This window comes from Verticillium dahliae, genomic scaffold (assembly GCF_000150675.1).
Source record: "Verticillium dahliae VdLs.17 supercont1.11 genomic scaffold, whole genome shotgun sequence".
NCBI classification, from domain to species: Eukaryota; Fungi; Ascomycota; class Sordariomycetes; order Glomerellales; family Plectosphaerellaceae; genus Verticillium; species Verticillium dahliae.
Window position 1 is genome coordinate 171,564 of NW_009276930.1, and position 16,734 is coordinate 188,297.

The window sequence follows — 16,734 nt, forward strand, 5'->3', positions numbered from 1 at the left end:
CTCGCGCGAGCGTCGGCGCCGCGCCCAGACGGCCGCAGCCGCGTCGCCGTCGCCGTCGCCCATCGGCTGTCGACCATCCGTGCCGCTGACCGCATCTTTGTTTTTTCCGGCGGCGCCGTCGTCGAGGTCGGTACGCATGAGGAGCTCGTGCGGCGCGGGGGCATGTATGCCCAGATGTGCGAGGCGCAGAACCTGGGCGTTTAGCTTTCCGTTTTCCTTCTTCTTTGTGTTGTGCTTTTTTTGTGTTGTGCTTAGGAATGTCACTATAGATTAATTTAGACATGGAGTGAATCCTCTCTGACGACTCCGGGAGAGTATGGACGTACTAGAGAAGCATCCATGCACCTCACAAAATGTCAATGAATCACCACAGTACTCTTGGTCAACGTCATAAGCATTACTGCGACTCATTGGACTATCTGGAAACAACCCGAATAGCTTCCTTCTGTGAGCGATGACCACGACAGCCATAGCCATCTCTCCTTACTCATCTCAAGTCTCGATGCAAAATCCGAGCGTGCAATAACTTTGAATAGCAAGGGAATAAAGTCAAACAGAATCAAACAACAAACGCCTGGCGAACCCTGCCAGACGTAGGACATGGAGGTCAAGGTCTAATCCATCCATCCTCTAACCTAACGCCGGGTTTCTTTGAATCCATAAATGCTTTTAGGGGGGGTATGATGAGGCCAAAGGGTCACATGAGGCGCGCGTCCGGGACGACACGTCTACACGATTACCAGCGGCGGTTTCCCATGGGCTGGCTGTTGGCGTTGGCTAGGATTGTTTGTCAACAAAACCGTCCCCTCGGCATTCAGTAGCGCGACCTACCTCTACCGCCGCCGCGGCCGCCACGCCATCCGCCGTAGCGACCGCCGCCGCCACCACCACCGAAGCGAGTCATCTCAGCGAGGCGAGGGTCAATCTCCTGCTTGGCCTCACGCAGAACGTTGACGAGGTCACGAGCCTGCTTGGAGTCTGATGATGCGAGTTAGCAAGGCTTGTGCTTGTGCTTGAGCGGATCGAGAAGTGGGAAAGAACAAAAACTCACTGTCAGTGGTGAAGAGGGTAATGGCGGTACCCGTGGCACCGGCACGGCCAGTACGGCCGATACGGTGAATGTAGTCCTCCGAGTTGTTGGGGTAGTCGTAGTTGATGACGTGAGTGATGTTGCGGACATCTTGAGGCAACAGGGTTAGCATGCGGGTCACGGGGGTTTGTGTAGCAACGTTCCAGCATGGAACCAGGGACGACAGCCGAATACATCCGGCTGTGTCTTTGACTCTGCGGCAGATAGGGCTGTCCAAATGCGTCCAAATGCCATCCATAAGGGTTCAGTGCAACGGGAGTCCTCAGACTCGAGAAGACTTTTGTGTGTGTGAGACGACGACGACAGCTTGACGGGATCAAGGGATGCCATGTCACCGCTTGTACCATGCGCTTTACCATGAACTGGAGCATGAGCTGTAGCCTGAGCAGAGTAGGCTGGCGGTACAAGGGTCGACCATCGAGTGTAGCAGAGAGCAGAAGAGCGCCGCCACCACACTGGAGACCAAGACTCCACACAGTGAGAACCAAACAGGCACGAGGATATCAGGCAAGATTGCGCAATGAAGAAAGCCCCTAGACAAAAGAGTAAAGCGCAGCAGCAGGCGTTTGCTGGACGTTGCGGGGGGAGGGGGAGAGGGAGAGGGAGGGGAGGATCAGGGACATACCGATACCACGCGAAGCCACGTCCGTGGCCACCATGATGGGGCTCTTGCCCGTCTTGAACTGGTCGAGGACCCAGTCACGCTCGTTCTGCTGCTTGTCACCGTGGATGGACAGGGCGGGCCAGCCGTCTTGGCGGAGGAAGCGGGTGATCTCGTCAGCGACACGCTTGGTGCCGACGAAGACAAGGGCCTTGTTCTCCTTGTTCTCCATGGCCTTCTCGAGATGCTTGATCATGCGGTCGCGCTTCTCGCTCTCGGAGACAACCTCGACAATCTGGGTGATGCGGTGGTTGGCGGCGAGGTCCATGGAGCCAATGTTGACCTGGATGAAGTCGTCGAGGAAGTCGCTGGCGAGGGCGCGGACCTCCTTGGGCCACGTGGCGGACCACATGACAGTCTGCTTGTCGGGGCGGATCTGCGAGATGATCTTGCGAATCTGGGGCTCGAAACCCATGTCAAGCATGCGATCAGCCTCGTCAAGGACGAGGTAGGTGACGCGGCGAAGGTTGGTCTTGCCAGCCTCGAGCATGTCGATGAGACGGCCGGGCGTGGCGATGCAGACCTCGACACCCCTAGACAGGTCGCGGATCTGAGGGCCCTTGGGGACACCACCGTAGACGCACGTGTTGCGGATGCGGGACGACTTGCCGAACTTGGCAATCTCCTGCTGAATCTGGACAGCCAGCTCACGGGTGGGCGCGAGGACGAGGACGATGGGGCCGTCGCCGGGGGCGAGGAGAGGCTGGGCGTTGATGTGGACGATGGCGGGAAGGCAGTAAGTAAGCGTCTTTCCGGAACCCGTCTCGGCAATACCGACGACGTCGCGACCGGAGAGGGCCATGGGCCAGCCCTGGGACTGAATGGCAGTGGGCGCAGGGAAGCCCTGGGCCTTGACCTCGTCGATGACGTAGCGAGGGAAGTTGGCCTCGTCGAAAGTCTCGACGGGCTTGGGGATGTTGTTGCCAGCAATGGTCATCTGGTGCTTCTTGCGGAAGGACTCAACCTCGGCGTCGCTGCGAGCAGCAACATCGGGGTGCTCCTTGTAGAAGGACTTTTCGAACTTGGGAAGAGAGGCAAGGTCTGGAGGAGGCGTGTTAGAGGATGCCATGAGCGTGGGGGAATTGAAAGGGATTGACGAACCAAACTCCTGCTTGTGCAGACCGGCACCGAGGTTGGACATGCGGTCACCACCACCACCACCGTAGCCGCCGCCGCCGCCACCGTAACCGCCGCTGTTGGAAAAAGGTCAGTCATGCTGATCGTCTCCTGAAGATTGAGGCTGGAATAAAATGGGATGAACATACCCATAGCCGCCGCCACCACCGCCGTAGCCACCACGGTCATCACCACGGTCGCGGTCGTTGCGACCACCACCATAGCCGCCGCGACCACCACCGCCGTAACCACCACCACCACCGCCGTAGCCACCGCCGCCGCCGTAGCCACCACCACCGCCGTAACCACCGCCGCCGTAGCCGCCAGACATGATCACTGTTTGTGTGGTTGAAGAGTCGTAGATTGGGCGGGAGGAAGGAATCGCGTCGCCTTGGTAAGACTGGCGCGAAGAAGAACGGTCAACGAAAGGGAGTGTATGTGCTTGATTAAGAGCGCGCGACAATCTTCCTGCTGAACACGAGGAAGAAGAAAAAAGAGTCGCACGAGTGATGCGTGGAGGGAATGTTGTTGTTGATGGAAGGGAGAGAGAGAGAGAGATGGATGGAGTGGGGGATGGAGAGATGAGGGAAGGATGAAGGGTTGAAGAAGGGGAAGGAGTTTCTTGGGGTACAAAAGGGAAAACGGCGTTTCGGGGGAGGCGTTGGGCAGGGCCAATTTTTTTTTTCTCTGCCTGCTCCTGCCCTGTCTGGGTGCTGGCCGGGTGCTCTGTCCGACCCAGCGAGCGACAGAGCGCGCCCAAGCACCTGCCGCTAAGAAAAAATTCAGGCGCAGGGTCTGTCAGGCTAGGTGCCGCTAGCACATAAGTGGCTAGACGGTCACGGGCCATACCGTATTAGGGCTAGACTTGTGGGACCAGAGGACTTATCTGATAAGGACTCTTCATGGCAATCAAACAGTGGCAATTGCCATGTCGTTTGGCCTCCACGTCACTGTGGGCCTCACTGACCTGCCCCTACTTCACCACCTGCCGTGCTTTCCAGGGACAGAGCGAAAGGTAGCACCTACCCATGACTGCCTCACCTCCAGGCACAGAGGGAAAGGTGGTACCTGCCCGTGGCTACCTCACCACCTTCCCATGCCTTCCAGGAACAGAGGGAAAGGAAAGGCAGTGTCTGAAGGCATACATCTGCCCTCAAACACGACGACGATGACACCGACATCAACAGCGTAGGCAACATATATCTGCACATTCTCACATTGCATCATGCTTCATTTGCACGTCTTCGAAATATCATACCGCTCGGACATTTTTCCCCAATTACCCCCAGTTTCACACCAAGAGGCTCCCGACAACATGCAGCCCCCCTCTTCCGGTCCCTCGAGCAGGAGAAACGAATCTACTGGCACGGGAACATCTCCCAGAAGCCAATCTCCATCTGCAAACCGTCAGCATCATCGTCATCATTACGAGAAGAGGGACCGTCACAGAATCAATACGAACCTTGGTGCCGTGGATGAAAATCTTGGCCAGCCTCTCGATGCCCTCGGGACTCTGCCGAGCAGCATGCCTCTCGAGCAACTCCGACCCTGTCCGCAGCGCCTGCTGGTAGTCCTCGGCGACGTAGTTCTCGATCCACTTCCAGTACACGTTGCCCTCACCGCGCACACTCGCCGCGTCGCCGTGCAGCTGCTTCGCCACGGCTCCGTACCCGAGCAGGCACGGCGCCAGCGCCACCTGCAACCCGATCCAGTCGCCGCTCATGCCGACGTCGAGCACGTACCGCGTGTACGCCGTGCACGCCTGGTGCTCCTCGGTTGCCTCGATCTGCGGCACGCTGATGCCGAACCACGCGCAGTAGTCAATGTGCAGCGCCATCTCCGTCGCAATGTGCTTGACAATGGTTGCGCCAGCCACAATGTCCTCCATCGATGTCGCCTTGTACGACGCCAGCGCGTTGGCCCGCGCAAAATGTACGAGGTAGAGGTAGTCCTGCACGAGGTAGCCCTTGAACGACGAGAGCGGGAGCGTGCCGTTGCCGAGACCCATGACGAACGGGTGGTAGACGAACGTCTTCCACACGTCGCGAACGTCCGGACGGTCGAGGAGATAGTCGATGAAGCGGCCCCTGTGTGATGTGTCAGTGCTGTTTTGTCGTCCATTCGTGACGTAGATGTGGCATGAGGTGAACGTACGGCGCAAAAGGCAGAGAGTAGTTGGAGTGAAAGTGGTTCAACGGTCCATGACCTTGGCCGAACCCAGGCGCCGTTCGGATGGCGCCTTCAATGTAGCGGCACGCCCTCTTGGCTGCCTCGGGCACATCGAGCCCCTTGGCGACGTTGCTCGCGATAGCCGCTTATTCATGTCAGCACCTCTTCCGAAAGCGGCATCCTAGACCCTCCAGACCACGGGAAAAAAGAGGAGGAAAGAAAATGCGAAGAGAAGAAAAAACAAACTCACAAGCCAGAGAGCACCCTGTGCCATGCGTGTTAGTCGACCGCTGATAGGCGCTCTCGATCCTCTCAACAACACCACCACGTCCAACCAGCACATCAACGACAATGCTCTTCTCCTCCTCCGTCTCAGCAACCTTGTAGTCCTTCGTCAGAGGAGCATGCCCGCCCTTGACGAGCACCCAATGCGGCCCAAGCTCGAGCACCGCCCTTCCAACCGTCTCAAAGTCCTCCACGCCACGCACCTCGACGGTCGCTCGCCCCGCCGCCTCCAGCAGCATCCTCGCCTCGGGCACGTTGGGCGTCAGCACCGTCGTCTGCGTCAGCAGGCCGGCCAGCAGCTCGTGGACCGCTTCGCGCGGCAGCAGCACGGCGCCCGACGTGGCGACCATGACGGGATCGACGACGACCGCTCGCGGCGTGGTCGTGGTTGCGGCGGCGGCGGCGGCATGCTCGCCGAGCGCCGTCGCCACGACGCGAATCGTCTCGGCCGACGCGAGCATGCCCGTCTTTACAACGTCGACGCCCACGTCTCCGAAGCAGAGGTCAATCTGCCTGCGCAGGAAGGCGCCCGGCACGTGGTGAATATCGTACACGCCCTTTGTGTCCTGCGCCGTGAGCGCCGTCGTTGCCGTCTGCGCATAGCAGCCGTGGGCGGCGATGACCTTTTGGTCGGCCTCGAGCCCGCTGCGTGCACGTGTCAGTCATTTTGGGAGCCCAAAAAAAGCCCTGGTGCTCCTAGCAAAATCGTCGTGTCATGGTCCCGCGGGTTGAGCTCTCACGACAGGCGTCGTACGTCACAGGAAAGGAAAGTCACTCACGCCCCGCCTGAATTGTCCGACCCCGCGATTACGAGCACTCGGCCCATCTGCTGTGCCATTGTTGCGTTCTTCTCTCCTTGAGAAAACGAGTGAAATCGTTGAGAAAACGAGTGAAATCGTTGAGAAAACGAGTGAAAGTCTCAAAAATGCGGAAAGGAAAGCTGCAAGGGTGAAATTCTGCGCTGAATAGTCGGGGGGTGCTGCACTTGATGATGCAGCATGTGCAAACGACTGTGGAGAAAAAAGTGCGCAGAGCCCAGTGTCTCGGCGCCGGTACCGGTTTCCATCGGCCGTCGAGCCGGACCGGACGCGGCGGGCCGTGGGCGTTGGAAGCGAGCGACTTCTTTGTTTTCACTTGTGCTTTTCCATATCTTGCGGCTAACAAACTGTTGTCCGACCGCCTGACAGCGCAGAGACAAAAAGCACGCTTCATGTGTGAGAGTTTCAGTACCCAATTCTGGACAGTCGAAGATTGCCTTAAACTTTCATGATTCATCTCGAATTCATCTGGCTGCTGCTTTTTCAACAAACCCAACCCCCCCGGATCGTGAAAGACCCCAAACTCCCAGACAGGGGACAAACAGCCCGATTTTTCGTAGCCATGAATCTTCAACGAAGCCGAACTGCGCCTGCTCGAGCTTATATACTGACACAGAACAAAAAAAAAAAAACATCCAACATGTCAGTCCCGGCGCCGGTGATCCCACCCCCGTCATCCCTCATGCAGCCAACCCCTGGTCTCGTCGTCCCCAGTCACACGTGTACCCCCTGTGCAAGCAAAATCAGAACCAGCTTCCGCAAGTGGTATCATATGTACAACGGCTGCCTTTCCCCCCCCCTTGAGTCCTCCAGAAGCACGGTCATTCCCAGAAGACTTGCGCATCTCCTCTGCGAGGCTGACTAGCCCAAGATGCCCCTCGATCCCCCCGTCTGGCTCTCCTCGTCAGAAGAGCTCTCTTCCTCCTCACTGCTGCTGTCTCCGTCCTGTGCCATGTTGTTCCGCGACAGGTTCGAACCAACCCCCGATTGCGAGACGCGAGCGCCGAACCCGCCGGCACCAAACTTATTCGTAATGACGCGGCCACCCGCAACCTCGCGGCTCGACCGCGCTTCAGACCGCGCATCAGTGGCGTTGGACACGCTGCGCTGGCGCTCAGTCCGCGACTCGTCCCCGGACACCGACGCGTTCTCGTCCTCCTCGATGATTCGATCCTTGGGTTTCAACGTGTCTTCCTCCTCCTCTGTATCGGTGTCCTCCTCAAACACAATCGTCCGCAGGACGCTCTTATCGAACAGCTCAATCACCATTCTTCTAATCGGCAATCGATAGTGGTTGTACTCGAGCATGGCGATGATCCTCTTGAACAGCTTGGGGCTCCTGAACCCGGGGGCCTTGCGGAGCTTGAGCTGCTTCAAGTCGCTGATGGCGTGCTTGAACAGGATGATGTTGCTGAGGTCCACAATCAGGTCCACGATCCTCTGGTTCGTCGCCGCCTCGTCATGCGCCGGCGGTAGCTCCTCCTTCTCCAGCGGCGGCCTCGCGGGCATCGGCGGCGGAGGCGTGAGAATCGTCTTCTGCGTATCGGGAAGCCGGATGAGCGGGGCAATCGTGTGCTTCCACGGCTTATAAGAGAAGAAGCGGGAGAGATTGTCTGGGACGCAGAAACCGACCGAATGCCCCCTGTTGTTGAGGTTCGAGTCCCATCCGCACTCCAGAAGAATCTCCAGGCCGTGGATGGAGCGCGATATGAGGCCTAGTACGAAAAAGGCAGTGCCCCGAAGGCTCATCATGTCATGCTCCTGCGCAATCTTGACGATATCTTGAACGACGTCGCATGACTCGAGGAAGGGTGCACCCAGTTCCATGGACCCCACGTTGCCCACTGCCCACATGCATCCCTTGACCTTGAGCAAGAGCTCGGGATCCGCAGACTGCATGCCGTAGTCCCGAATGGTGCTGGCAAACTCGGCGAAATGGCCCTTGTCCCTCAGCATCCTGCAGCCCTCCTCTGTGCGTGCGAGCTCGCGGTAGAAGTGCGGTGGCAGGTGGCTCTCAGGCTCCATGGATTCGGCTTGAGCCTGGTCTACCATACTCAGCCGCTGCTGCTGCTCGTCGGCATGATCGGAAAATGCCTTGGCCAGGCTGGTCTCGATGAGGTCAACATATGTGTCGTTGCGCCCGAGAAACCAGTCATCCATCTCGTTACTGATGTAATCCAATCCGTCGAGATAGTGGTACCCGCTCGATGACGACAAGAAGCGCAGGAGAAGCGGCGCGCTCATTTCGCCCAAGTGGTCCATGGCAGGCCGACATTGGACCACGTACTCGAGGTAGGCCTTTTTGTTGCACGATTTTTCGAGGATTTTAACGGCGGTCCGACACACCTCGACGTCCGGATCGTACAGCTGATCGACCAGTTTCCTGATGGCCCACTTCCAGTCCACCTTGTCGTGGTTGCGGTTGGCCTCATTGAAAGGACGTGTCGCATACTTTCTAAGTACCTTTGTCGCTATGATTCGCGTCTCTCGGGTGCCCGACGTCAAGGCTTGCTCAAGAAGGACTCTGGTGTGGCCGGGAACGGTGTAGTCGAAATTCAGCAGCAGCAGATGGATCAAATCAGGCCGCTGCTTATGCGACAGGATATGATACATCATGTTGAACATGCGCCATCGCTGCAGAAGCTCGAGGCCCTTGGGGTCGCTGCTAAGGACGCCCAGCATGGGAAAGTAGCCGGCGCACAGGGTAGTCTGAAGTCGATACGGGGCAAACACGGGATCTGCCGAAGTGAGGCCACTACTCTGCTAGGTTGTCAGTGAGGGGGCAGGAAAGGAGGCGAGGGCGCCACTCACAGGGTCACACTGCGCAAGACACTCTGCCAGCTGCCTGAGTAGCTTGCTATCCCGCAAGAAGACGATACCCTCGTTCGACTGCAGGAGAGTGTGCATCAAGGCACACCCAATTCGGACGTATTTTTGAGTGTTCTTGTTGCTGCTGAGATCCGCAAATCGATTCTTGAAGGGACGATAGAAACTCATGATGCGATTCATAAACTTGGACACTCTGATCGTCTCGTCGAGTCGCTTGCCATTCTGCAGAGGGCCATCGATCATCTTGAGGATGGTGTCCCAATCCCACTTGAGGTAGTTTGAGCTGTTGAGAACATTCGACTCGACGAGGAGTTGCCTGAAGACCGTGTCCTGAATCACGACACCCGGGTTGCCCTTTTGTTGCTCTTCGGCAAGCATGGTCAGGTTGTCGTGCGACAGAGACGCGATGCCGGGCAGCCCATCGGACATCCTGTACAGAGTCTTGCTGACTTGGCTGATCTGGTAGACAATGCCTGATGAGATAAACCGTTCATCGTCCTTGAACTGCGTCGCAGCAGCAAATAATTCGGGCAACAAAGGCAGTTGCGTGCTGGCTGATTGTGGCAGTAGTCTGCTTGCAAGCTTCAGCACCTCTCCGATGAGCAGACATGTCTTCCTCGTCAGTGGCGCCTCGCTATTCTTGGCGACATGAAGCAGATTGGGCAGGAGGTCACATTTGACCAGGACCGAGAGCAACAGGGCCGTATAGTGGTCAAGGAAGCTTTGCTCCTCGACCGCCTCGTCTTCCATTACTGGTGGTGCGCCTGAACTGGTTCCTGACGAGTTTGAGGTGGATATTGACTTGAGATTGGCCACTCTCCCGTACGTTGTCAAACGACGGCCAGCCAAGAACGAGGTGGCCCAGGATGGCGGTTTAATGCGCAGGAGGATGAAGACAAGATCGACAACGGTTTCCTTGATCATTGGCTGAGGCAGTACCATACTCCGCATCAGAGACCGGATCGCTCGAAAATCGTGCATGCCCAGAACCATGAATCCCGACCAGCTCCTGAGCACTTTGGCAATGGCTTTCGAATTCTGCTTGAGCAAGCTCTCGGTTCCGGCAGTGGGGTCGGTGAAGGCCGTGAACATGACCTCGAGGTCGTACCCTGAGCGCAGGTATTTTCGCCGTTGCGGATTATCAAAGAGATACAGGAACGTGTTGGCGATCGTGTCGGGGGACTTGTAGCTGCCCTCGTTGAGCGCCTCAGACAGTGGAGGCAGCGCTCCAGACGCAATGGCCAGCGGTGGGCAGCGGAGAAGGATTTCGGCAAGCGTCTCGACGCACATGGACTGCAGTCTGTCGTCCTCTTGCGCAGCGACAGCGGCTATAGCGCGCACTACCGCTCGGGAGATCTCGTTGACACCACCCTTGACGTCGAGGAAGGCGCGCACGAATTTAAGGGCTTGCTCTCGCTCCAGATCAGCCTTTCGGTCCTTGATGAGAGAGCTGTGGCCTGTCAGTTTGGGGTGGATTCCAAGCGAGTCTGAGCACACTTACGTGATTACCAGATAATCAGTATTCAAGTTTCTGATCTTCTTCAGCGACGAGATATCTGAAATGGCATAGCGAACCATGCGGTAGCCCGCCGCCACAACCTCTCTGGCATCGCTCAACAGCATGACCTGCATGCGCAGTCCAAAGACGGGCCAGACGAGGTCATACTTGAGACTGGGATGACGTCGGAGGAGGTCGACGAGGGCGTTTCCACGGCTGACATAATACTCGGGTCCCATGCCCTCGACTTCCAGATCTTGCAGAATCTCAGTGAGAGAAAAGGTTGGAGACTGTTCGACAGGCTCGTCAAAGTCCGACCCAGCGCCGCTCCGCGGACACGCTATGGAGGCGAGCGCAAGCCATTGGCCGGCCGGATGTGAACCGGGCTCTGCCGTCCTGGACCTCGTGGGCGTGGAAGGCGGTAGCTTGACGGCCTGCGCCTCCGCTATCCTCTGCCTCAGCTCTCTGATCTTGTTGTTGGAAGCGTTGAGCTCGTTCTCGACGCGGGCCCGCTGCTCCTTGGTCTGCTTGGCCTTTTTGCTGTTGAGGGCATCCAGCATGTTCTCGCTGCCTTCCTTGATCTTCAGTTCGCGATTGAGCTGCTCCCGCAGGGCGTTCAGCTTCTGCTCGGCCATGGTGGCCTCGTTCTCCTCGATCTTTTCATTGTTGAACAGGTCGGCACGGGACCCCGCCCGGGACGAGTTCATCTGGCTGCGCAGTTCGGAGCTGAAGCTGCCTGGGGCGACGGAGGGGTTCAGAGAGGAGCCGCGGGGCGCAAAGTTGGCGGCGGAAGCGGCGAGGCTCCTGGCGCTGCTGCTCGCGGGCCCGCTCGGGGGGTAGAGGTTGACGGTAGAGGGGCCATCGCGGTCGATGCTCGTGCGCGTGTTGTTGACGGCCGAAGGCTGCTGCTGGGAGGGGTGCGCCTTGTCCCTGGCCGTCTGGGATACGCCCAGCATGGCGGTCGAACCGTCTATGGGCTCGGCAGCTTCTGGCGCGCACCCTCGCTACGTAGCATCCGGGCTGGTCTGGCGGAGGATGTCGGGAGGGTCTGGAGACAATAGCGTCGTGTGGTGCTGTCGATCGGGGATAGGTGGGATTGGAGTCGGAGACGCACGTGTAGGGACTCGGGGTGGGCCAGATACAACTGTTTGCGTTCTGCAGAAAACGATGTCGGCTCGGCCGTCGAGAGTGAAGGCGAGGGGTGCAGAGGTTGGTGCAGCTGATGGAGTGGAGAACTCGATGGTTGTTCGCTGATCGCACACGAACGAATATAGGGCGGTGGTGGTGGTGGTGGCGTAGATAGATACTCGAGTGACGGAGCAGACGACTATGGAAACGAAGAAACGCTAGGTCAAAATTCGACGAAGAGGCGGCGTGTGGAGTTTGCGCCCGTCAAGCCAAGATTGTGTATGTCTACCTCACCCAAGACAAGCAGAAGAGGGGGGATGCGGTTCGAGATGGCGGTAGCTGGTGCGGCCGCTCGCTTGCGTAAGTGCGTAAGGTACCTTTGGCGTCGTGGTGTTTGTTGGATGAGGTACCTTAGGTGAGGTAGGTGGGAGGCACGGTGCCTAGCGCCCATGTTCACTGTCCAGTACATGTACCATGTATGCACCTGCTGCGACCGCGGCCGCGAGACCAAATGGGCTGGGGGGCTGCACTGGGGGAGGAGCAACGCCTGCCACGTTTGGGCAAGGATGGCAGCCGCTTTACCTGTCTGGCAGACGCTTTGCCTGTCTGAGCGAGCGAGTGTCCCCCCCACTTCCACCTGGTTTGGGTGTGTGAAGCGCTGAAGTTCAGCACTGGACTGGCAGGAGGTGCACTAGTTCTCGGCAGAGATAAGGTTGAGATAAACAGGGCGATAGCGATAACGAACCCCAGCACGTCTGCCTCAGTTCCGTCTGTCAGAAGACTCATGGCGGGCGCCCCCTTCTGAGCCTCCATGCATCACGAATGAGATGGATCGGTGACAGTGTGGCGCTCGCTCTGCTATCAGGTTGACGATCGATTGCTTCGCATCCTGATCTGGCGACAGTCCTGGCGTTAAGCCTGGTTGCGGAGAGGGATACGTCGAGACCGGCCGGATGGAATGTGAAGCATGTGTGGACCAGCAGCATTTCGCTTTCTACCAGGTCAAACCAACCAAGGTGACTTATTTTGAGACTTTCTGCCTCTCGAATCGTGACAACTCTTTTTGTTCACGAAAGCATCCTCTTCACCTCATCCTGGCGACGTCGAGAAGTCTGACACCAGGCGGCTCAGACGACAACATCAAGACGGAACCACCATCCTCGGACGGCGCCGAGTCCCAGGGCTCCGATCCATAAGGCCCCGATACTCATAAAACTCTTGTCATGTTGGTCGAGCCAGACGGAGTTGCAGCAGGCAGAAAATCGTCAGATGGTAGTGCCCCTCCTTCGGCCTTCGCTTGTAGAGCTCCAGAGGCCGAAGCATTCCAATGGTCCTCGAGGCCACAAGACCCTCACATGCAGGCGACATGGCCGTCCTCCGCGAGATGCAGCCCTTTTCACCAGTGGCTGACGGCCCCTGGTCCCCTGAGGCCCAGTCGGGATGCACGCGATGCAATGGCGGGGCTCTGCGCGCGCCCCTCCATCCTGGAGCTTCGTCCAGAGGCTTGAGAGGGTATCGGCGGGCTCCGGCGCGCGACACTAAGGTGAGACCACCGACACCCCGACAAGACCCCTCCATCATGGGCCTCGGAGTGATGGCTTCGTGGGGGACCGGGACCAGACAGATGGCGCGGGATATAAAAGATAGATGCACTGCTTTTTTTTTCTCTCCCCTCTCGTCTGGTGTGCTGGATCTTGGACCTCTGACCTCTGACCTCTGACCTCTGCCGCCTCTTGCCGTGCTGTTCTTATCATCGTGCATTGCATTGCCTCTAGCTCGCGTCTTACTCCGAATCCCTTCTCCAACTCGTGCCTCGCCCTGGCCTCTTCCCCACGACGACTGCCCCTCATTGCTTATCACCCCGCCGCTACCTTACGACCACCTGCTAGACCTCGGTGCCTCTGCGACTACAACTAGAGCCAGTCGCCCCTCCTTCTCGACCGTCTTCCCTCCCTTAGGTACCTAACCTACTACTATTTCTCCTATTCCGACCTTCACCAAGCCTATTCATCATGCCTGTCCTCGCTTCTGCCCGCTACGGCAAGGACAATGTTCGCGTCTTCAAGGTCCAAAAGGACGGCCCCGTCCAGACTGTCACCGAGATGACCGTCTGCGCTCTCCTCGAGGGTGCCATTGAGACGTCGTACACCGTCGCCGACAACTCGGTCGTCGTGGCCACCGACTCGATCAAGAACACCATTTACATCAAGGCCAAGGAGCACCCCGTCAACCCGCCCGAGCTCTACGCCTCCATCCTCGGCACCCACTTCCTCGACACGTACGCCCACATCTCGGTCGCCAACATCCGCGTCACCGTCCACCGCTGGACGCGCCTCGACGTCGACGGCAAGCCGCACCCGCACGCCTTCCTGCGCGACGGCGAGGAGACGCGCACCGTCGAGGCCCGCGTCACCCGCGACGGCGTCGCCCTGACGAGCGGCATCCAGAAGCTCACCGTCCTCAAGTCCACCGGCTCGGCCTTCCACGGCTTCGTCCGCGACGCGTACACCACCCTGCCCGAGACCTGGGACCGCATCCTCTCCACCGACGTCGACGCCTCCTGGACCTGGGCCTTCCCCGACGGCCTCGCCGCCGTCGAGAAGGACGTCGCCCGCTTCGACGCCGCCTGGGAAGCCGCCCGCGCCATCACCCTCAAGACCTTCGCCGAGGACGAGAGCGCCAGCGTCCAGAACACCATGTACAAGATGTGCGAGCAGATCCTCGACGCCGCCCCCGAGACCAAGACCGTCTCCTACGCCCTGCCCAACAAGCACTACTTTGAGATTGACCTCAGCTGGCACAAGGGTCTCAAGAACACGGGCGCCGATGCCGAGGTCTACGCCCCGCAGTCTGGTCCCAACGGCCTCATCAAGTGCGAGGTCGCTCGTTCGTAGCGTGGACAATATTTGCCTGGTGTGAATTTACTTCTTGTTCTGTTTTTTTGGGATTAGAGAGATATACCTTGGGTCCTGTGCATTTCCTGGCGTCTTTTGGAATATGTAGCCGTGGCAGATCTGCCATCGGCGTAGACGAATAAATAAATCAACAAATAGCCTTGATCATGTGATTGACCATGTGATTCGATCGATGTGAGCTTGATTTCATGTAAAGATCCTGTTGCACACGGCTTGCACAAGATATGACCAGAACAGACTCCAGGGCCAGCCAGAACGTCTGCCCACAACGTGACAAGCCTGGGTTCAGTCGAACTCGGAACACCAACGAGTCAATTTCGTGAAAGCAAAATACGTGGATATTTGCGATACAACTCATAACATGGACCTCTCGCCATGCTTGGTATGATGATACAGAGTATACACGCCAATGCCTCGAACCACCTCCCCAAAAGACCCTCAAGGCAATCGACGATTCGTCCTCGTCCCGCCCCTCCACAGACCAAAACACAGCCCTACACCCTCTTCAGCCCATCGTCGCGAATCGCCCTGGCAGCCTCCTCCCAGCCCGTCTCCCCAACCTTGACATCGCCGAACCGAATGACATTCTGCTTGTACGGGTGCGCGTCGCCCTCAAAGGCCTTGAGCCGCGCCAGCCTCTTGTCCCTGAGCCTGTTCTTCGGCAGCATGCCGCTGACGGCCTTGCGCAGCACCTCGGCGCCGCCGTGCTTGGCCATGAGCACGTCCATCGTGACGCTGCGCAGCGAGCCCGGCCGCGTCGTGTGGCGGTAGTATGTCTTCTGCCACATCTTGCGGCCCGTCACGTGCAGCGCCGCGCAGTTGGTGACGACGACGTAGTCGCCGCAGTCGGTCGACGGGTCCCATGTCGGCTTGTTCTTGCCCATGAGGAGCACGGCGATGCGGGAGGCGAGGCGCCCGAGGGAGGGGGGCGTGACGGAGGGCTGCGTCGATAGGGATGGGTGCGGCGTCGAGGCGGAGATTTGGTGCCAGACGCGGGAGTAGGAGAGCCGCGTCTACGTTTGAGAAGGTTAGCAACTGGGCCATCGTGAAGGAGGGTTGTTGAGTTCAAGGGGGGGGGGGACAGATCGTACGAGGCCAATGGTTTGCGACATGGTGGGCTACCGGAAGGGCCGAACCCTCATGAACCGTACGGTAGGTAGTTGGCGTGAAGCGTGCGCTTAAACGTCGTTGGCAGGACTCCGTCGCAGGTCGTCGTTGAGCTTGTGGGCGTGTATGGTCGTGAGGCCATCCCGAAAGTTTGGTGCCAAGCTCATGCGATGGAGATCTTCGTTGATGACTCAGCAAACATCGGTCACGTGGCTGACGTGCACCAATACTTCGGACACCAACCGGTGACAGCTGCGGAGACCGAAGGCCGGAGCCGTGGACCATCAGGCGATTTCAAAGCAACTCCGGCATCATGATGAAAAGGACTCATGCGTTCACTAGATGTACTCTACCTGCGAATCTTCTCATACAGTAACTAGGTTATGGTCTATTGCCTTTCTGATTTTTTAAACAACTATCGATCTCTGCTCCAAAGCACAAAGACTAGCCATCTCAAAATGACGGCAGTTCACCCATTTCAGGTGAGCCACATTACATCACTGTCATGTCCAACAAGCCATTTGGTCAACCTTGGAACACGGAAAAAATCCAGAGCAACGTCCATGACAGTCCACAACAGCAAACTCGCTTGGCTGAGCGTTGACTGATAGCAAGATGCCTAGACACTCTTCGCTGTCCACATGACATGTGACAGCTGCGTCCAGGCCGTTTCAGATTCCCTCTACCAGCTGAAGGGCATCACCAAGGTCGACGCCAATCTCAAAGACCAGCTCGTATCGGTAGAAGGCACAGGTATGTCGGCTTGCCTCAGGAGAACCTTATCGGTGGCTTCTCAGCCTACGATCTCCGTCGCTGACCCCGATGCGCAAACGCCCAGCCGCCCCCTCGGCCATCGTAGACGCGATCCAGGCGACGGGGAGGGACGCCATCCTTCGAGGATCAGGCGCATCAAACAGTAGGTGCAGACTCGCCTGTTTACCCTCCCGAGACTGATGCAACCATTTCTCTTGCCCTCTTTTGCGCCGGCATCGTTCATTCACTGCCTCGACGATCTTGAGTTCTCGCCCCCCCCCCCCACCCCCCCTTCAACGACGATGCCGCGTCCCCTTCCTGTGCACGTTCCCTCTGGGATTAAGGTCACGCGCAGACTGACAACT

The 16,734-nt window shown here is 58.2% G+C and overlaps 6 protein-coding genes across 6 annotated transcripts in view; 2 read left to right on the forward strand and 4 right to left on the reverse strand.

The window, feature by feature from the left end:
- Window positions 1–383: 383 nt before the first annotated feature.
- VDAG_05689 (ATP-dependent RNA helicase DBP2) lies at window positions 384–3,198 on the reverse strand (the record flags this gene model as incomplete). Its single annotated transcript, XM_009655086.1, has 5 exons — window positions 384–978; window positions 1,052–1,282; window positions 1,716–2,792; window positions 2,853–2,944; window positions 3,017–3,198. 5 exons carry the CDS (start codon window positions 3,196–3,198, stop codon window positions 815–817), a joined length of 1,746 nt encoding a protein of 581 aa, XP_009653381.1. The 3' UTR covers window positions 384–814.
- Window positions 3,199–4,067: 869 nt separating this feature from the next.
- VDAG_05690 (phosphomethylpyrimidine kinase THI20) lies at window positions 4,068–6,159 on the reverse strand (the record flags this gene model as incomplete). The annotated part of the gene is made up of 5 exons (XM_009655087.1): window positions 4,068–4,264; window positions 4,330–4,954; window positions 5,022–5,181; window positions 5,287–5,966; window positions 6,101–6,159. The coding sequence occupies 5 exons, from the start codon at window positions 6,157–6,159 to the stop codon at window positions 4,226–4,228; spliced, it is 1,563 nt and encodes a 520-aa protein (XP_009653382.1). The 3' UTR covers window positions 4,068–4,225.
- An 841-nt stretch (window positions 6,160–7,000) lies between these two features.
- VDAG_05691 (ste16) lies at window positions 7,001–11,422 on the reverse strand (the record flags this gene model as incomplete). The annotated part of the gene is made up of 3 exons (XM_009655088.1): window positions 7,001–8,899; window positions 8,951–10,418; window positions 10,470–11,422. 3 exons carry the CDS (start codon window positions 11,420–11,422, stop codon window positions 7,001–7,003), a joined length of 4,320 nt encoding a protein of 1,439 aa, XP_009653383.1.
- A 2,184-nt stretch (window positions 11,423–13,606) lies between these two features.
- Window positions 13,607–14,488, forward strand: VDAG_05692 (uricase; the record flags this gene model as incomplete). The annotated part of the gene is made up of 1 exon (XM_009655089.1): window positions 13,607–14,488. The coding sequence occupies one exon, from the start codon at window positions 13,607–13,609 to the stop codon at window positions 14,486–14,488; it is 882 nt and encodes a 293-aa protein (XP_009653384.1).
- Window positions 14,489–15,003: 515 nt separating this feature from the next.
- Window positions 15,004–15,621, reverse strand: VDAG_05693 (54S ribosomal protein L23; the record flags this gene model as incomplete). The annotated part of the gene is made up of 2 exons (XM_009655090.1): window positions 15,004–15,522; window positions 15,601–15,621. The coding sequence occupies 2 exons, from the start codon at window positions 15,619–15,621 to the stop codon at window positions 15,004–15,006; spliced, it is 540 nt and encodes a 179-aa protein (XP_009653385.1).
- A 636-nt stretch (window positions 15,622–16,257) lies between these two features.
- Window positions 16,258–16,734, forward strand: part of VDAG_05694 (superoxide dismutase 1 copper chaperone) — a gene marked incomplete at both ends in the record, with an annotated part of 1,054 nt that continues 577 nt past the window's right edge. Inside the window, one exon of the mRNA XM_009655091.1 lies at window positions 16,258–16,369. Coding sequence (XP_009653386.1) covers window positions 16,258–16,369 — 112 coding nt within the window. The remainder of the gene's footprint in view (window positions 16,370–16,734) is intronic.